Below are 21689 nucleotides of genomic sequence, written 5' to 3'. Positions count from 1 at the left end.
AAGGACTTGTAAGATTACCTTTTTCTCCTCTTTTTCCCACAAAGACATTAGACAGGGTTTTGTTACAGAAAAGCCAAATGGCCAAGAAAAGACTGTCTTTAAAAACAAGTAACCCTCTCCAACTGAAGTAGCTGCACAGAAGGGAGGCAATGAACAGTAAGTGCAGTAATTGCTTGCTGGCCATGCCTGTAGTTAAAAACATCTAGAAGTGTTACTGTGGTGGTCTGCTCCTAGCTACAGCCACACCAGGGGTTTCAGTTCTACGTTATCCATGAGCCCCAGCCTCACCCTTTTATTTTATGAACATTTTATGGTAAGCAAGACATACAGGATTTCAGTCATTCACAGAAGAATGTGTGAAAAAATGATAGGCATGCCCAAGAGAGAATTGACATCTAATCTGTAGTTTAGGGGGTTATGCTTTGCTGTGTTTGTCTTTCAAAGTAAATACTGATTAAATATTAGGACTGCCGGAATGAAAATTGAATGTACACCAGCAGCATTCTGATCTCTTGTAAGCTCTCACTACTATTATAATTCAGTGTGCAAACTGGTCGTCTAATTACTGTCGATATGCAGTGAGAACTGGAACAATCCATAAGGGCATTTATATAGCGTTTCCTTACAGTGAGTTAAGAGCCTTTCTTGCTTCATACCTTTCCTTGGTTTATAGTTACTCTTGCTGTTTAAAAATGGCTTTCTCTTTCAGAAGGCCTGGAAGTAAACTTTTTTAGAAACCATTAGCGCACAAACAGTCATCAGAGATTTTACTAATAAGCTGCACAGGGTGTTTCTCTTTTCTGCATTTGAGTGTACAATACTGCCTCTGTGGGATTTCTGCCCCTTTTCTTCAGAAAGAGGGAAAGAGAACAACGTTTTTAATTCTAGGGACGCAAAATTTGCACCAACTCTAGCATTTATACATGTAACTGTCTTTATCCCTCCTCGAGCAAAGGAGTTACAGAGCAAGTGAGTTACACGTGCAAACCAAGGAATGGAATGAGAAGCAGTGCTCAGGTGGTTAGTGTAAAATTCACCCTGCCTGGAGAAGGTTTGCTACAATTCTTTCTGTCCCCCAGAAATAAAAATAATTCAACGTGTCCTTCTCTCTGCTGCTTTGCAGCTCAGCCACACTGCCTATCACTTTCAAGTGCTTGCTGGAGAATAACCATGTGGACAGGAGGATTGCGAGGTTCGTGCTGCCTGTGGGAGCCACCATCAACATGGATGGGACAGCGCTCTACGAGGCAGTGGCTGCCATCTTTATTGCGCAAGTAAACAACTATGAGCTGGACTTTGGGCAGATTATTACTATAAGGTATAAACCTCAAATTTTTTTATTATTATTGATGTTTAAAATACTATTTTAAATGTCAGAATTTTTTTCAACTTTAACTCTTCTTTGCATCTTTACATGAGAGGAAAAGGTTAAAACTCCATAAAACTAGAAGTCCTATATCAGATTACAGGGAATAGTGTGTGTTAGGAAGCTCTTTGTCAAACCCTGGAGGAGTAAAGGAACAGGGAAGGAGGACAGATGCTACTATCAGGGCAGGTTTTCATGAAGATGTCATATCCCTCAGATATTTTTAAAATGTCTTCTCTGCTGCTTGATAAAGCAGAAAACTTCATAAACAGCCATGTTCTCAGTGGGTAGAGAGTGCTATAGCTGCATACTCCGTCCTTGAAAGGCCTGTAATGGATCCAAAAGCCTAGAAGATCCAGCTGAACAATTACTGCCAGAATAACTCCAGTGACTGCCAAAGAATGCCTCAGGGACTGAAACCTGCAGGTTTCCAGCAGGGAACAAATGATTAGAAAAACATTCCTCATAGTCAGAGCCTTGTGCAACATATTTGAGATCTGCTTACCTACCCACCCTGTGACCTCATCACTGCCCTGTTTATACTTCTGAGCCTTACCCATGTTCTGCTGGACTTCAAAACCTTCATGACAAGAGGAAGAGAGTCTTGAAACTCACCCCAGATGACAGCTGGGATTTGCTAATGGGCTTCTGGCAAGATCTGGTTAGACTAGAAGTAAAAGAAAGAAATTGTGCCCATACAAGCTCTTGCTTCAGGCTGGCTGTCTCTATCTGAAAATTATTGGAATGACCCTGTGCTAAAATTTAGTCTTTTGTGATTTTGATTTTGGGAATGTTTTCGAATGTGGTCCCAAAATACGGCCCAGAGCATGGGCAGACATTACATACATTGAAACAGAGACCGGTGATTTGGAAAAATTAAGCAGAAGAGTGATGGTAAATGGATACTAGGTAAGTTCCAACTTTCTCTCAGCAGAATCCCGTTTTATCTGTTTATTTTCACTGCCCATATTAAGTGCTAGTACATAAGAACCAGACAAAAGTAAAGACAGTAGAAAGAAAATACAAATGAAGATTGGAAAAATCCAAGAAAGGAAAAGAAATAAAAAGATTGACTGACTTACAAAAGAAGGGATTAAATAGGAAATCACAGTGGATTCAGTACCTGGAATACCTGAAGCCAAATTCTAACTGTATTCTATGCTCTGAACCTGCCTCAGATCTTGATACTTTAAGATCTGGAGATTTGAAATGCAAATATTTCTGAGTGCCAGGATATTTTTACCAGAGGGGAAAAAATGTTAGAAAAATAATCAGTCTACTTTGCACATAATTTATAAAATCCAGCTTGACAGTTTATGTCAGTGTGATTATGCAAACCTAGATGTAAAAGAAAAAAAGAGTAAAGATGCTGTTCCCATCAGTTGACCATAAGAAACATCTACATTAAAGTAAAAAAACCCAACGGAATAGCAGCTTTCCTGTAAAATCTTAGTTAAAGATTCCTATTTTTGCTCCCAGTTGAGTTATGAGACTTTGTGGCCTGAACTGTCTTAGGAGGCAGAAGCAGTTCTACTCAGCTAGCCAGTTTAGAGCACTAACTGGAGAACTTTTTAATGTTCATTATATTTATCTCCTATTCAACTACTGAGCTTCTGTCCCTTCCTTTCTGTCTATACACTGCCTGTTACAATGCTATTAGGATACTATACAAGGTAACTTTTTTCCAAATGCAATTTTAAATCTTTCTTGTTCCCCATCACACCCGTGTGCAAATGTATTTTATTTATTGCAGGAAAGGCCTCTAGTTATAAATACCAATGCTGTTCTACCGGTACACTGTACAGTTGTGTGCAGGATACTGTATATCTCTGGGACTCAGCTTCCATATGGGTGAACACTGTTACCCTCATTTTCCATCATAGGAGGCTGATGAGACTTCACTGCTTGCCAAAAGCTCTGAAATTTTGGATTGATGAATGCAGTGGATTATCAGTGTATATGCTTTATGTCATCCTTTTACAATTGTCAACAATCATTTTTTGCCTTTCCGCTGGATGGCCTAGCTCTTGGAAGTGGCCAGATGGGCGGAAATGAATATATACAGTCACTTTTGCTCCTGGAAAAAGGAATAAAATTCCTCCCCTAAAAATAGCATTATGAAAAAAATATTAAGCCTGCCAGGTCCACGCTTGCCCTGGTCTCCCATTCATTTCTGCTTGCCTGGCTGAAAAAATGGTGTGAAGGTCAAGTAAAAATACTTTCCAGAAACTGAAGAGGTACAGTCACATTCATGCTTGCTTCCTATTTAGATCCAAGTATGCAAAGCCATGTGCTATGCAAGAACTTCACCCTTGGCCCAGCCTCTTTACCCTTTGCCTAGCCTCTTTGTAATGGATTGACATTAAAGGCCCTAGCTGCAGCCAGCCGCGGATTTGCCTGGCACAGGAACTGCCAGTGATGGCTCAGAGATGTCTGCTGGGAGCTCTGCTGCCAAGGGTGAAGCAGTGATGAGGTGTGCTGGCAGATTCGTGCCACACAGCTCTGTGTGGTGCCATGAACAACAAGAAGCTGACATAACTCAGAGAAGCTCACAGCCTGGCTGCCTCTCTTTTTCTGCACTTGTGATACTAAGAGATAACAGAACTGTCCCACCAGCGCCAAGGCTGCAAAGGCAGAGGATGAGTATTTAGCACTGGGCAGACAGTTTGGTCTGTTCTTGCTCTCTGACCTGGCTTCTGTCCACAAAACACTGGCAGTTCTGTGCAGTGGCTTGTGTAAGAAGGATTATGGTTTAGGAAAGCTCCTGTAGAAACATGGTGTGGTTTCTTGCAGAGCAGCCCATCACTGGTAAAGCTGATTCCTTTCTTTCTTTGTTAAAGTATCACAGCCACAGCTGCCAGCATAGGTGCTGCAGGTATCCCGCAAGCTGGCCTGGTTACAATGGTCATTGTTCTGACCTCGGTTGGGCTCCCAACAGATGACATCACGTTGATTATTGCCGTCGACTGGGCACTGTAAGTAACATTAAACTTTTGAGGTTTCCAGTATGGCAACATTGCTAAAAAGGCAATGGTCTCTAAGGGTATAGTAATACAAATATACATAAAAGCATGGAAAGTAATTATTTTGCTTGAAATGGTGCTAATGTGGCCTCGGATTAACCACTCTGCTAAAGTAGGCATTATATTTAAAAAATATATGGACAAATAAGAGAGAGTCTAGATGACACTTGGACAATATGACCTAGATGGAAAGGCTGAAGAAGCTGAGTTCATTTAGTCCAAAACCAGAGCAGGCTGAAACACATCACCAGAGCAGTTTCTGATATAGATAAGATTGTCCTAAAGAGGACAGTGAGCAATTGCTCTTCATGTTCACAGGGAGGGAGGTTGAAGAAGAAAACCAAAGCCACTACCTTAAGTCAGATGACTGGAAAACTTAAGAATAGTTTTTATCTAGGAGAACAGTCAGGCAATGGAAGTGGCTGCACCTAGCCAGGCTGGAGGATGACCTTCGTGAGAAGTTTTAAGGTGAGGCCAGACAAACGTCCATCAGGTGCAACTGTGGCACCTAGGAAACATGGTTTGCCTGCACGCTGCTTATCAGCCCACTGACACTTCAAGGACATCATCTCAGTGTAGTGGAGCACTCTGCAAAGAGGCATTAGCCAGCGTGAGTACTCCTGCAGCACAGATGCCACTATCAGTGACGGTTTGTGCTGTGCGGAGCTACTGCTACTGTAACCAGAGCCATGATATACCTGCCACGCACTGTGTTAGGACTAACAATATCTTCCTTTTGTCACAGATCTTGATGCAATTTTGCTCTTTCTGGTTTCAGTGCTAAATCGGCAGCAGGAATTTGCAGCCCCCTCTGCGGAGCCGTGTTTTGCAAGTGCAGCCATTCTGTAGAGCAGTTACTTTGCTGCATCCCTAATCACTGAGGATTTAACAGCAGAGGCAGAGGCTAAAATTTATCACACTCAGAATAAAAGATTCGTGTCACCCATGAGAAGAGCCACTTTAAAAATTCATAAAGAGTGGTTTATTTGAACTCTTAACTTCTATGTAAATGTCCATAAATCAACCAAACAATTTTGAATAGTCTAGGAAGATGAATCATAAAATACTGGTCCCTAACTCATTAGCATTTCAATTAGCTACATAACTAGCCTATGCATCCACAAGGAAACAGTCCCAATTATTTTTATTTAATCTATATAAAATATATCTCCCATTAATACAGTGGAGTTTTGTTAAATCAAGGTTCTGGGTAAAAATGTATTACAAGTCCATTCTGTTATATATCCTATTTTATTCAATTTTAAGCCACTGATTTTTTGTACAAAGAATTGTGAGAAGAAATTATTTGCCTTCCTGCTCACTGTAATAGAATATTATTTATATGAATAGGAGTCACGAGTGTTGTATGCTTATTTTAAGACATATTTTATTTTAGGAATAGCAGGAATATTCTTCTGTGAAAGACAAATAATATCTGCTGCAAGTACCTAAACTTGGGAATGGCAGTTTAGATTTTAATAAAGCAGCCTTTCTAACGGTAGTCGCTGAAGCTCAACAGTTAATGAAGCACAACAGAATCAAAGTATTTTACGCTGTATTACAAAAGTCTTTTCCCTCTATATTGCTCAGTTTTCACCCAGCTCTTGCGACATCAACATTTCATTGTTTTTCCAGTAAGTCTTCCAGCTTATATGGGAATTTTGTTTCTTTTTGTCTTACAAAACTTTTCAAAACAACAGACAAAAACTTTTTCAGGCTATAGTTCCAGACAGTATTAAAAAGCGAGCAAGGAACAGAACCAATTTTCTGTCTTTTGCAGATGACCTTTCACACAAAAAGTGTATGCCTGTATTGCGGCTCTTGGTGGTTTCAAGAGCCTGCGGATGCAAAGTGTCAACATGGTTGACATGATGAATATTTTCAATATTAGTTTTGGAAGAACTGGAGCATGAAGAATGCTTAAAGAAGGCTGGTTAGACGGTCTCACGAGACTGAAATACCCATTACAATGCACTGCAGGTATTACAACTCATTTAGGTAGCCAGAACATGTATGTGAACTTCATACCTTTAGCTAGTGTCTATAGACAAAAAGAAGAAAATAACAACGTTTCTCAGCTGATTTATTAAACACAAGGTAAAAGTTTTGCGTCCTTAATTTTGCATCTTTAATAATATCATCTAAAGTTAAAATGCCACTGCAACACCTGACTCGCATGTTTTCACTGAAAGAAATGCCACTAGCAGCAGGCTGGCCTCTTGGTGGAGAAACGTCAGCAATGTGCAGTGTGGTTCTACTCGTGCGTAGTGCAGACCACTCTGTACACACAGAAACACGGAACAGAACTCGCCAAACAATGTGCCAGGCAATCCATTTTCTTACAAGTTTCAGTGTGGTGCACTGTTTCCTCAGAAACATTCTGTCTTCAGAAGAGATGCTATCAGAGCCCAAAAGGGAGCTTGAGCTCTTGGGCTCTGCTCGTGCAGCTTCTTCTCTTCCACAGCTGACTCTTTGCATAATCCAAAATTAACAACTCGGAATATCTTTCCAAGAATCAAAATTTGATCATGAACCAAGGAAAAAAAAGTCGATGTGTAACAGGAACATCTATCAATATGTGCTCTAACAGTATTTTTCCCTGCTTAACATATTCTTGTGGGAATTTTCCTCAAAGAAAAACTCAAAATCAGAACAGCAGGAATTAGAAAAATGCATTCAGCACACAAGTGAAGGACTGGGTCCTGGAGTCAACAATCACGTCTAGGTGTGGGCTGTGGAATATTATTGCTGAACTAACTTGCAGTTGCGTGTACAATTTGGGTAACTGCACACACAAATAACCTTTCATGCAGGAACTTTCATGCTAATTAGGCAAGCAACTGCGTAAACATTTGCATACACACAGTACATGCCTCAAATATCTGAAAAAAAAACCTAAGCACACAGTTTAAATTCTTTCCTATATTGAGATACAGGATCAGAAATCTGAGCAGTGTTGATATTGGACTGTCACTGACTGTAATAAGCCAAACATCTGGAGATTTCTGAACCTCCATTTTATAACCCACATTTATAAATTAAGTTACCAATATGACACAGTTTTCAGATGTGTATGTTTTTCTTGGAAAAGATGTGATATATTTCAGACTTAAAAGCTGTATCACCTATTTGAAATCTCATCAATTTTAACTAATAGATTCCAAGCTGTTTCACATGTAATACTTGTCTATGACAGCCACTTACTTTTGTGTGTTTACAGTCTCTATTTTAATAGATTTATTTTTTAGACCGTGGGTAGAAGGTGTAAACAGGGAGGAATGATCTCATAAATGAAAAATAGTCAAACTGTATATATACAAAGCACTGTCAAGCATACAAATTTAAATTGGAAAATGTGACAATTGAAAATGAAGAAACTTCAAGAGCCACTGGTAGCCATAGCAACCATAGCTTTTTCAGAAATAAGCGTGATTTAAATATAGTCAGCACCTGCTTAGTTTGTGAGTGTAGCCATTTAACAATCTTCTGAATAATTTTGATTGTATTCTGCACATTCTACCAATACAATAATCTCCTTAACTAGCACTATAGTTGCTGAGATTGGGACCTTGATGCCTAGTACAAAGTACTGGTTGTACTGACTACCCTCTATTTTGTTGAATCAAGACATTTGCAGCACCAGCCTCCAAGTCGGGCCATAATACTGAGCCTTAACATAAAAACTCAGACATAAATGTAATCTTGATCTGCTGTGTTAAACCTTTCTAGCACTGAATCAGTTTGTGTGTATAGGGAGGCATAGCTGCTACAAATTAAGGTATGTGGCAGCACAGGGCACTGAGCTTAGAAAAGGCTGGAAAACACAACTGAGCAGCTCAATAACTAATGGTTCTGCCGTGCCAAACTCCTTACTACCATTTTGAAACTTTTTAGCTCATAAAAACAGCGAAACCGGCCTTCAGCTGTAATTACTGCAGCGATGAAGGCATAGGTACGTACTCAAAGAGCCAACAACTTACTATTACTATTTCCTTTGCCAGAGACAGGTTTAGAACAATGATCAATGTCCTGGGAGACGCGCTGGCTGCTGGGATCATGGCCCACATCTGCCGGAAGGAGTTCATCAAGGACGGCGACGAGGTAACAATGCCATGAGCCAGGGTGTGCCAGCGTGTGCTGTATTGTGGCAAAGAACCTGCGAGCTCTCAGCCTCCCACATTTGTTTCATCTAGTTTATAAAAGGTGTTTCAGACAGAGGACAGAATTTGGCAGTGTGCTGCTTAGCCACATGGGGTGGAGGGGTTCTTTTCCATGAGGTCATGCAAAAAGCCACTCTAATTCAAAGCCTGCCAGCCAGCTGTGTCTGGCACATGGGCTGGGAGAAGGAGAAGCAGCTGCATTGTCCTGCAAACGCATTCCTGACCGGCCAGTAAGCTATCTTTTTCTGAAAATGAGACCAGCAACAGACCAGGGTAACAAGATGCATGTCTTTGAGTGTTTCTGTGTAGGGAGAGGTAAAGGTACCTATGAGTGTGTATATGCATAATCAATAAGCTCACAACAAAAGAAACTACCATGGGTGCTTCAAGCCTCTGTGTTAGCATAATCTAAAGCCACCATTGGAATAATTTCCTTTCTAGACTAGCACAAGCATGTTGCTCCATTCTAGACTTCATTATCAGACCTCTTCATGCCTTCTACAATTAATACAAGTCCCTCCTTACTTCTTCGTTTTTCTTTCTCTATATCTTCTTCCATACACCACATATACCTCTGTATTCTGCCCCTGCCCCCCTTCACTCTTATGCTTTTTTTCCTTCTTCCTTGGCATGCATCATTCAGTCTTTCTTATACCAGGAACTCCTGCTCATGCTCTTCCTTCAAATTAGAAATCAAAGGAGATTTCTAATTCTACGAGCCCATCATGCTTGGAGGTGCCAATGCCCAACAATTTCAGCACATGACAGACTCACTACCTTTCCTCCACAAAGACAGAATAGTTTACGCAAACCTTTCGTTTCTTCATTGGGACGGATTTTCACAAGGCATGTTTTGTTTCTGTGCATCATTTATAGTATTCAACAAAGAACAACAGTATTAATAGCAAAGTTTTATTTCTATTATTATTTCTCCCATTTTACAGACAGTCTTTCCGGTAATTCCCATTCTCATGTCCTCCTGCAACATGCATTTAAAATTCCTATTCTTTCAAGTTTTATTTAGAAAGACAAGCCTTATTCTCTGAGGTACTTAGCACCTTCAGTAATTACTGATGACAGGATTAGGCCTGAATATACGGGCTACATATATAGCTAGCTACAAAAAACCTAAACATACAACCTAACGGTATGGTATGTATGTCATCCATTACAAATCTAAAAGTGTAGTCTGAGCTCCTGTGTAACACAGGCCTCCTGACATTTCATTGCTGTATTTAGAACTCAGTCAGAACACAAGAAGAGATGTTTCAAGAATATAAAATCCCTCCTAAGGGATTATTTAGTCATCTGTGATGAGATTTTTCTTTGCATCATGCTCTATAATTGTATTAAAATATATCATTAGTCTGCCATATGTTTTGGCTGCATAATTTGTGGAGTTAGTAATGTATACCCAACAGCCAAATTTTCTCAGCTGCAAGCCCACCTCTTTTCTCTGCCAGTATTTGCGTCTTATTTTCCCCATCGACACTTCTGGTTTAATTTAAAGGACACTTCAATATTTAACTTATGAATCAGTCAATAAAATCGTCTTAATTTCTTTTGAAATAGTGCAAACTGAAAGGACAGGTGTTAGTTTATTGGGTTAGAAGAAAGGCAGAAAGACAAAAACAGATACTTACTGGTCTATGTAATTGCACTCCAGAGCAAGCACTGCCCAAAGCGCAGCGTATTGGTCATTGAGAGAGTCCGTATCTTTCAAACTTAGCCCTGAAGTTCTAATATTTATTTCCCCTACTTATAGCACTTCACTGATGTGAGCAGTTATTGCTGTAGGTGTAAGTTAAATAACAGTTGTGACAGAATTTGCATTTTTACATATGTAGAGACACCTTCGCTTTATCCAGATGGTGCAAAGATGCTTTAGCATATGTGTCAAACAGGTTCTGGAAGCCTGTGGAGGCCATAAATAATCCTGGTGAATGTAAAGCAGACTACAGGCTTTCAAAGTAAAACTACTTTTCCCGTTGTATACAGTAAACAGTAGCAGTATTCCAAATCTGAATACTTTTCACATAGGTGCCATTGATCTGTGAAACTAAGCCTGTTAACATCCATCAGATTGTGGCTTACCAGAGAAATGGCTGTGTGAAGACCATGAATGAATCCCGTGGACCAGAAACAGTGAAAGGGTTTCAGCACCACATACCCGTACAAGTGGAGCAAGAAGAAAGTCCAGTGGAGAATCACACTAAGAAATCCAACAGTAAAGACCACTGCACTATTGAAATAAATGAACTAGAAACAAACGTGTGACTGCTACTTTCAGTGGTATCTCATACCCCAGTGACCTGATACCCAATCTCTACCTCACAGCTGGAAGAGGGACTCTTTGCCTTGAACAGGAAAATGTGGAATTATCACCACTCTGCTTGTACCGGAGCTTGGAGACCAGCTGTGAACGTCAGGAAAGGCACACAGCTTGCAAGAGACATGGGCTTCTTTAGGTGGAAGATTTTCATACTGAAAAATTAACTAATGGACAACTACGGTTTTATTCTGCACTCGTTTGACTCCAATATAGTATTTGACACTCCTTTGGATTCTTTTTTTTAAGGTGTTTTTTATTTGACCCTTTTTGATTTTCTAACCAAAGCCTTTTTTTTTTTTGTGAAACTCGGTAATTATGAACACTGTATTTATGTAGATTTTTTGCTATGTGAAACTATTTCACCAAAACTGCTAAAGATACTGGTTTTGTCTAATATTCACTAAACATAGAGTTTGTGCTTAGTTTTAGAATAACAGCAAGAAAATCACATTGATTTCCTGATCTCAAGGGGTTACATGTATTACTAAATAACACTTCAAGCAGGGGAGAAGCAAAGCACGCGTTTTTGGAAGAAAGCACGTTAAGGTAATTCTGATGGGCAGCCTTCAGAGACAGGCATTCAAGTGTGATACGTAACACGACTAGGTCACTGCAGAGCACAGTTTGCCTTCCAAGTGCCAGATTTATTAACCTTTTTTTAACCTAACTCTTCAGTAGAGTCAGTACCATGCACATGCAGTGGCAGAGGCGGTGAGCCCTAATACATAAGCACTGGTGCTAATGTGTCTTCTCCTGTAATCTCTAGGCCATTCTACTGTAATTATGTATAAACCCAAAGCTCAAGCTCTTGAACCACACGCTTCATCCTAAGGGCAGACTGAACACAAACTGGAATTCGAGGATGCTGGGTAATATCAGGGTTTTGTGAGTTTTTTGTGGAAACTGGCCCGTTATTTCTCGTAATTCAGTGGTTCATCTACATTGACAGTTACTCCCTTGCCACTATCTACTGACTCTTTCTATTACCATAAAACCTGCTGAGTGTGTTTCCAATGTTTGTGATAGAGAACATTTTTAATAAACCTGCCATTTAAAAACAGGCTGTCTGTGCACTTCTGCTATTAATGTCTTCTTATTTCTCTGCCAAAATGGAGAGTGGAAGTGAGGAGATCTTTTGAAAAGTTGAGATTCAATCCAGAGATTGCATACTAGTTCATACCAATACACTTGTCATATACTTAGCTAATTGTGGCATATCAGTTTCAGATAACATGTGCCTGGTATTATAGTATGCTCCTCTCATCTATAGAGAAGAAATAACCCAGGCAAAAAAAGACAATTTCTGCACTCACCAGAAGTAGAAGTGCTTCATGCACATGATTAATGTTTTTTCTGGGATGTGCATGTTGATCTCTTCTTTGAGGGCTGCTGTTCAGACTGTTTCGTCATGCACTAACTACTTACCTCAGAGGCCTGTAGTATAAGTAGTTTAAACATCAAATGGGAAAGCCAGAAAGAACAAACATACATCTTATTTGCCTCAGAAATGATGCATTAATTTGAAAATACAAACAGTTGGTAACTGTTTTCTTGATTTGATCCTAGAGTGAATACCACAAACACAGAACACAAAGAATAGAGAAGAACTGGAATAATTCAGAACAATTTGCTCCTGAACAAGTCCTGTAATGGACCTGCTCTACAGAGCGCCATTAAAATGGGTGATTTGGGAGAACTGAGGCTGGTCTGTGCCTCTCTAAATGGGCAGAAGCCCAAGCTGACAAACACAGCATCTGATAGTTTCATCTCAGCAGCACTGGCAGCTCCAGGAGGTCCCCTTTGTCCTTCCCCAGCTGTCCATTCCTCCCTGCACTGCCTCTTCTCCTCTCCCAGCTGTACAGACCAAATTATTTATGAAGCCAGACGAAGAATCAGATGAGAAGTGTTTTTAATTCAAACCAGTTCACATATGTTTTTAGCACAGTCCTAACAAACAGTTGTGTCAACACAAGCGAAGGGGTGACACAGGGACAAGAACAAGCAGCCAGGGACGAAACAGCGGAAGTGCATATGGAGAGGGCAGGACCTCTGCTTGCTGACTTTGCCAGCAAAGAGAACGTAACAAAGTTTCCATTTCACACGGTTGGTTACAGCTATGTGAAGTGACAGTAAAATCCTGCCAGTCATCTATCACTTTACAATCATTTTGCATACATAAAAATGATGAAGAAAGAGGCCAAGTAGATCCAAGATTTGGAAGGAGTAATTCCAAACTAAGTGGTTTTGATTGAGTCTGCCCACGCACCATGCCAAGGTGCCATGGTCTGCCAAGCAGAAAGTGCAGCCAGCCTTACCACCACGTTCTCCAGCCACCTACAACCTTTGGCTAACTACAAAGTGCAAATCCTTTTGCCTGCTTGCCTGAGACAGCTTGCTTAGTCTGACACTCTTCAGCTCAGTCATGTCTCAAGAGGTCTAAGGCAACTCCAGTGCTAAGAAGCTGCAGCTTCTACAAGTAGAACTTCAGCTGAGATAAAACATCAAAGATCAGAAGAAGCAGCCAGTTGAGCTACACAAGTCCTACACAATAAAGAAAACCACTATTTTCCCCTTTACGCTCTCTTTGGCAAGTAGGGAATGCATATGTCTCACGTGCAAAGGCATATTTTTATGGAATCAACAAGGCTGTTTTAAAATCAGCCTTCTGCATTCAAACCCTATTCGTAGACTGTCCAGTTTTGCTTTGCCAATTTGAAATGCTTTTTTTTTTTACATTATATTGTTCAGATCTTTAAAACTTGGAGTTTATACCAATATGTGCCTCCCATTCACCCTAAAAATTACACCAATCATAACATACCATTTTCTTTGTAGTTTGAAGCTACTGTTTGATATCTTACATTTTGCTTTTACAAACTCTCTTCAGGGCAAAGCTATTTTCTGTTGATACTGTCTGAGGCCTTGCACCAAAGCAGCAACTGCAATCTGAACCAGCTGGGAAGAAAGCAGTGGTCCAGTTTCTCACCTGACCTTTATCAATTTGTGGTATCAAGTGCTGCTAACCAGTGGCCTACAGCACTTTAGTTCTTTGTTCAGGTAAATATACGTTGCTTAGTGTAGTGTGACCTTGATGGGAGCATCTGACTGCTACTAGAGTCATTCTGTACTAAGAACACCAGACAGCACTGTTAACTGTGGAGAGCTAAACACTGAAGTTAAAATAATTTTTACAGTAAGTTTTCCTCCATGTTAGCTATTTTCTGTGTCTCATGGTGTTTGTTGTCAAGCAGCTTGAAACAGTTCACGTTTTCCAGCTATAATTACACTTTCTTCCAACAAAAATAGTGAAGCTGTTGATTATCAAGTTAGAGTGCAAGCTTTGTGTTGGTAAATATGTTTTTCCTACTTTCAGAGCATAAAAACAAACACATGACCTTTATAGTCTCAAAACTTTTATATTGAAAAAATCAATCAATCGGCCAATGAATCACTAATTACAACAGTTTGCATGGCATACTTCCAAGCATATGTGGAAAGAACATACTACTTAACTGGCAACATTCAACCATATTTTGAAATTGCCTCCTACTGCTAAAAAGAAAGGGAACGTAGCCAATTAAAGCATACCCAAGACACACTAGGGGAGAGTGTTGAGGAGGGAGAGAAGATAAGTAAGAAGGGTGATGCATTGTATACAACTATAGAAGAAGTAATTTGAGAAGCAAGCCAAATTAACACATATTTTATGCTGGCTAATTTGCAACTGCATTGCTCCAGAGATACTCCGAAAGGAAAGAAGCCACTGCAGATTGTTGCGGCATAAAACATCATTGAAGACATCTTAAAACAAGTTCTTGAGGATTTTGTCAATGCCAAGGAAGTTTTGAACTGTTTAATCGGTGTAATAAATCCTTGTGCAAGAATTAGAATTGGGAGAAAGACACAACCAGAGCACTTACGCATCCCACTAATTCGCAAGAGCTTTTGGCTGCCACCCCAAATCTCAAAGTTTATGGAACTGATACAGTTATGCACATTCTCAGCAAGTCTTAATTGATGCCACTTCAATGACTTAATGGCAGCTAAGCTTAGTTGTGCCACCTGAATATGTATCCCAACATACAAATAAGATGATCTACATAATTAATCGAAACATTAAGTCGCAGACTCCCTCCATGCTATACTAACAATTCTAAAGCACTTAGAAAACCCAGTAACTTTGTAATATCACCATTTGATGAGCTCTCTCTTTCAATTCTACAGCAAACATTCATTTTAGGTCCTTTTTAACAGCAGTGAACTGATTTGTAATACTTTCAAAGCAGACAGAAAGCTTTATCTTCAAGCCAGATGGATAGTCTTGGAAATGACGTCAGTCCTTTCTGTGTTTTCCATAATAATGAGGTAACTACTAGCAGAAGGTGTTTGATGCGTGCAAGCAAAGTGTGCAACCTGGGGAATTAATTGAATCTGGAAAACTCAGGCTGCTTTTGATGTTGCCCAATGGTAAGTATGCCTGTGTGTGTTTCTACTGAACGACCAGGTGTGATTTTACATCAAGACAGCCATCTTTCATTACAGTCACAGCGGCAATGAGGAATTGCTGGTTTTCCCCTCCAGGCACTAAGCTGGCTGAGATCACAGCCCTCCAGCTGAGGACTAAACACAGTGAGGAGAGAAAGCAATGTAGGTTTTTCCACGGCGAAGCTACTGCTGCCTATCTTGCAGTGAGGGAGCACATCTTTTTGCAATAATGAAGGCTGGAAAATGTCTGACTTTGGCACACTTGGAAAAGAGGCCACAGAACAGACAAATTTAAACGCTTCCATTCACTAAGGCCCGAACTGCAAATGAAATACGTGTATTAAATGTCTCACTTTAGCCTATGATTTCACATACAACTAAGGAGGCAATATATGCTCACAATTACATTCCTCACTAACTACTCTGGAGCATACTGATCGATACTTCTGGAATTTAGAAGAGGGTTTGTCCCACAAAACCCTGAATGGATGAGATCAATAGAACAGGAAGGGTGGACACTGCTTAAGTTCAGTTCATTCTTCACTATCTCAGACTTCTTATGTGATCTCATGATGAAGTGACCACAAGAATGCAGGGTTTGCTTCCCATCTAGACTCGAAAAGAGTAGCTTTCTAATTCAACAGGGTGCTTTACAGTAAGGATAAATCAGCTGAAGACTGAGACAGTTACATAACACATTAAAGGGGACTCATATGATTACCTTGGATTAGCCACTTCTATCTGTCTGGAAGCACAGGATCTCTACCCACAATATTCACAGGAATTGCCAGGCCCCTGTTTTAAGTGACAAAACCTCAGGTTCTACTATTTATAAAGTAGCAACGGTTGCATGTCCATGGCCTAGAAGATGATATATGGGAATGGATTTGGCACAGCTGAGACTTTTGGCAGATTTGTGTCACAGAATATTTCAGATATCTCACAGGCTGTCAAAGTAAAATATCATAGCAGTCTGTTACAGAGAGAGTGATATTTTGGGGAAAGAATAAAGATGGCTTCAGGAAGACAAGATGGAGAGTATTGCTAAATGAAGAGGAAGAGTGTTTCATCACTTTTTCTCCTGCAATAGAATCAGACCTCCTTTCTTTGCTGGCTCCAGGATGAGAGGGTACCCACAACTGGAGATGGAGGGATGGAGCAAACCACCCCTCTCCTTGCAAAGCTTCTGCTTTGCCACTAAAGACAAAGCAGAAAGCTCTGCAGGTATCCAGAAGCATCTGTGACTCACTGGTCACCTCTTCACAGCTAATTCTTGGCTGCCTTTCACTCAGTGAAAACTATTGGAACAGACCATGCAGTTAGTAAAACAACTCTTTTCCTTCTCCTGTTTGTGATAGAGTGAAAACTTCTTTGTACTCCCACAAAGACTTTTGGTGGTAGGGCATGCTGTCTTTCCTTCCAAACTAGCATGGAGCCTTCAGTCCAGCACAAGAACGAGCAAATATTGTTCCTTAAGTGTTTTCAATTAAGTCATTACAAAACCCTAGGCTTCCTGTGCCACTGGGAATTACAGATGGCCTCAGGGTAAGTCACAGTTCTGCTTTTCAGGTTCCATCATAGGAGTTTTTCTTCTGCAAGGTACAGAGTTCTGCATCTGTTGCTTTAAAAGCAGTCATCTTTCATCACAAAGAGGTATCTGCATTTCATTTAGGAACAAAACGTACGCTTGTAAGTGTCTGCACAGAATGCTTGCTGAAAGCCAGGATTTGACCCCCTACATGAAACGTACTGTAGTTAATTGTTGCTTTTGAACTTTCCTAATAAGGATATAATATCTCTAGCTTTTCTTTTTTTGTCCCCTCCTCAAAGAAGGGTATTTTAATAAGATGGAAAAAGCAGGGGAAGCAAAACAAGAAGTGTTTTATGTTCACAGATATCTCACATTACATCTGCTACAAATACTGTATGGGCTAGATGGTAAAACCAAAAGAAAAACAAGACTGACCTTGAGATGTTTCATTATGATTTCATTGCTTCTAGTGGTTTTATTGGGTTTTACCACTAGGCTATTAAAAACATGTGGAAATTACACAGAACTGAGTATTTTCAACCCTAATCTTCCATCTTCTTTTTCATTTAAATACTTTAAATAGTTCTTTTATATTTCATGAGTTTTCCTGAAAACAAGCTCGAAGTACAGACATTTGGGTAGTCTATACTTTATTAATAGTTTGATCAGTAAATGTATGATCTTTGTTTGAATCTTCTGGGGTTTTTAATAGAAGAAACCGTTTATCTGACATGAAACCCTTCCTAACCAAATATCTGGAGAGGAAGGAATCAGGACGGACAGGAGGGTACCAGTCCAGCACTGTGGTTGGAGCTATCTTTAGCAGAAAGTTCAGAAAGGAGAGAATTTCCATTGTGACTGCTCCTTCTCAGTTGTTTTCTCACTGGTGCTGTGCACCGGACTAATGTACAGCTCCATACTGTACTTTTTGCACAAGTAATCTGCAGCTCTCCCAAGTACATTTCACAAAAGATATTAGAGATTATCTGCATCCCAGACATTTTGTTCATCTCCTCTCTGTAAAGCAGGTGGGAACAACTTGGAAGAGTCACTTCAGTTGTGCCTGCCTGGTTTGGCATTGGAAGATTCACTTTGGTTCTTCCTACCTGGTTACAGAGAAAGTAGGAACAATCAAAGTGAGTCTTTTAGCACGAAGTCTTTTAGGCTGTGGATTACGAGGGTGCCTTATGGTGCACCAACTCTACTGTCTTCAGCACACCAGTAGAGTGCTTTGGGTTTTATCCCGCTGCTGCGTTTAAATTAAACAGACCTGAAACAGAGGTCCACCACAAAGAACGGGAGAGATCTAGAGTACTATATAAGCAATCAAACTTAATTTTAGTCCTGTATAAAAGATATATCCTAAGTAAAGATTTTTTTAAGCTAATTTATTTGATGATTGTCAACAAACACACAACAATATCCTAAGTAATAAAAGCATGAGATTTATTCATTTCTTGTCTGCAACTAGAGTTAAGAATGCTGCGAACCAATCTGAATTTTTATCAGAAGCAACGTTCTCAACAGTATCATAATCATATGCTAAAAACAGATTCTGGAACTACCATGGGGAAAACTTGAGATAGCCTGTACAACTGTGCATTAAAACAGCCTTTGCCTGTTTCAAAAGTATTTAAAGAAGGACTTTATTGATGGACTGTTTAATGTCCTTGGATACTACTGAAGAATTTTTATGGAAACACTTTGTATACTGGATTATTAGAACATATTTATCATCCACTGCCTCCACATATATCTTGCAGCTGGCTGGCTTTACAATAGCAGTATGAATCAGAGCTACAGGGCACACCAGTATTTTCCTCGCTAAAGGAAATGAAGTTTTTTAGGGAATTTAATCACTGTTCTTATGTTAGCAACATAATAAAGCAATTACAATGATCTCCATAAATTAATCCCATTAGAGAAGGAAATATCTTGAAAAAAACAAGGCTAAATTCATATTATATAAAACTCTAAATGTTTAAGCTTTTAGAACAACTATTGCCAAACCCAGGAAGACCTACCAATATTACAGTATAGAATGAATCAATTAATAGGGGGAGTTGGTACTAGATGATCTTTGAGGTCCCTTCCAACCCTAACCATTCTATGATTCTATGATATTGGACAGTATCATAGAAGCTTCCAAGAGACTGCTTCCCATCAAACATATTAGCTGAAAAATATGTCTTTATTCGTAATACTTTTTGTAAGGAAAATTTTTAAAAATATTTATGGGCTCAGTAAACATGGTGACAAATAGCATCATAAACTAAACTCTCATTGAGCATCAGAGACCACTGTCAAAAGAGAACAATTGTGAAGCTTCAGTCAGATCCCTCCTGCCTACCTGCTCTGTGTGGATCACCGAGGAGCAGAAGAAACGGCAGCTGGGTCTCAGGGAGAAGGACACCTCACCTTCTCACCCGCTTTGTTAATACACTCTGTAGCCTCCCTCCTGCACATACCTAACTTCTGTTATTCCAGATCCTCGCCTTTTCCCCTCTAACCCTCTTGCAAAGCAGCGGAACAGGAGGAGGGGGTTTGTACCACAGATGCCTCAGGAGCAGGCCTGCCAGCCTGACTCCTCAGTACCTGCAGGAGCTGGAGGATCCTTTCCCCAACTGACCTTTTAATGGACAATCCTGTAGTATTTACGGGAGGGAGCTAAAGAAAACAATCTCCAAGGCCCCAAAGCAGCTATTCTTGTGTCCAGCAGGTCTTCACCCCAGCATGGCTGCCTGACGCAGAGCCGCTGTGCAGAGGGTGGCCGGTGACTCCGGGGGGAAGCAGCCCTGCAGAGACGCTGCGCCGCTGCCAGAGGTCTGCAGCTGGCGGTTTGCTGGGAGCTGCCGCCGCTCCCCCGAGGGAGCACTTTGCAGCCTTCCTCCTGCCTCACCACATCCTTGCTCAGATTTGGTCCAAAGTTTTCCTTTCAAGGGCTTTTTTTTTTTTTTTTTGCCCCCTTAACTCTTTTTTCCTTAGAAGAGTATCTACTTACTGTGGAAAGCAGCTCTTTTTTTTATTAGACATAACACTTCAACCACTGCAGAACAGTGTGGGGTGAGGCCCTCGAGGCAGAGCAGGAGCCCCCTCACCACACCATGATGGCGCCTGACACCCCCCCCCCCCCCCCCCCCCCCCCGCGCCGCCCCTCATCTGCCTCCCCCCACTGGCAGCATGGCTGCTGGCGTCCCCACAACTCACCCCTCTTGCAGTGAGGCTGGGGACTGCTGTCACCCATGAGCTCATGTCGTCCCTCTAAGAGGGGATCACAGGGCGCCATGTCGGAGGAGGGAACGCCTCAGCCTTGTGTCATCTCCCTCCCCACAGAGGAGCCGCCATGGCCAGGACTTCTCTCCTCACAGCAGGCGGGGCGGCACCAGCTTCTCTGTGGGGTGTTTTTTCCCCTTTGGGGCAGGAGGAGCCCTCCACATCTGTGAACGTGGCAAGCAGAGGGAAACAGGCTCCCTGGATCCCATCTGACCCCCAGCGCCTCAGCAGGGGCCCTATGGCACCTCCCGGTACGCCGGGAGGGAAAAGGGGCCATAACCCCCGTGTGAGGAGATAAAACCTCTGGGGAAGGTAAAATTATCTTTGGCCTATTTTCCCCCAGAAGCTCCCAAAGAACAAGCCCTGGGGATACTCGGAGGGGAGCAGAGTGGGACAGGAGTGAGGGGAGGGCCGTGCGGCAGCGGGAGCAGGGAGGGAATGGGCACTGGGTGCTCCGGTCCTTGGCAGGGGACACCATGAGGGAGCGGAGCCTGAAGGAGCGGGGACAAGGGGGAGAGCGGCGGCAGCACAGCCCGTGCACACTGCAGACACAGCTGGGCTCCGTGCCCACCACCCGAAATAAAAGCTCATTACCCAAGGGCTACTTTTGGCACCCGTTGAGTTCTGCATAGCTCACGTGCTGCATTTGTACTCCTGGTGCTGTGAAAAATCGTATCCAATCTCAGAAAAATCCCATTTTCCCTGTTTTGTACAGTATCCTCTGCAATGACGAAACATGTGCTTTAAAAGAAAAACAGCAAATAAACCTGGACCTCGGTTTGCATACAGACCACACATGAATACCAACCATGTGCAAATGCATACTTAGGAACAAAGTCACTAACCGAATGTTTTAAACTTCAAGTTTTCACTATCCATACATCTATCTCAGCCTTAAAAACTTTCTATTTGTCTTTTTCCTAAATCCAAGCAATTCACAGGAAGAAAGTGACACGAAAACAACAGTTATGTTGTCTCTTCCTGGCCTAAGGAGAGGCCAACTTCCCAACTCTCCTCATTGTCATTAAAGGGAGCAATAAAGAGCCTGTTCCCGGGTCCTGCTCCACTCAAGGTCAAGGTTAGACTTTGGGATTACAGGTGCCACCCACTGTCAAAAAAATATGCGAGCTTAGTCCTGTGGACTTCTGACTCTTCCTCATCATCTCTCATGGAGCCTCTTATTCCTTTGAAAGAAAGAAACAAACTACTATTTTGGTTTGAGACTTTATGTCCAGTGTCATAGATGCTGATGATACCAGATAAGCAAGGAATCAAGCTCATGATTCTGCCTCATCAGTCTCTTACACGACCATTAGAAGACATTCCTTTTGGGGTGAGGAGGTCAAAGCTTTTATTGGGGAGAAGGGGTGTCTTTTTCATTTGTTTTTCTCTGCTGGGAAACACCGTCCCCTTTAAAGGGCAGATTCAGTGCGCAATTATTTTGAAATAAACTCAGAAAAGTGTTTCCTAACTCTACTGGTCTATGGGATATTCCCTTTGACTGTAGGTGGGTCTCCTT

General features: G+C 41.2%; 1 protein-coding gene across 1 annotated transcript in view; it reads left to right on the top strand.

Moving 5' to 3' along the window:
* The window catches only part of SLC1A7 (solute carrier family 1 member 7), a 51478-nt gene extending 40652 nt beyond the window's left edge, over positions 1-10826 (top strand). The window contains exons 8-11 of the mRNA XM_009984210.2: positions 1124-1318; positions 4207-4341; positions 8391-8490; positions 10590-10826. Coding sequence (XP_009982512.1) covers positions 1124-1318; positions 4207-4341; positions 8391-8490; positions 10590-10826 — 667 coding nt within the window. The remainder of the gene's footprint in view (positions 1-1123; positions 1319-4206; positions 4342-8390; positions 8491-10589) is intronic.
* The last annotated feature ends 10863 nt before the right edge of the window (positions 10827-21689 follow it).

Source organism: Tauraco erythrolophus, chromosome 10, assembly GCF_009769465.1.
Source record: "Tauraco erythrolophus isolate bTauEry1 chromosome 10, bTauEry1.pri, whole genome shotgun sequence".
Lineage (NCBI taxonomy): Eukaryota > Metazoa > Chordata > Aves > Musophagiformes > Musophagidae > Tauraco > Tauraco erythrolophus.
Note: the sequence above shows the minus strand (reverse complement) of the source record. Positions and strands in the feature narration are given on the sequence as shown.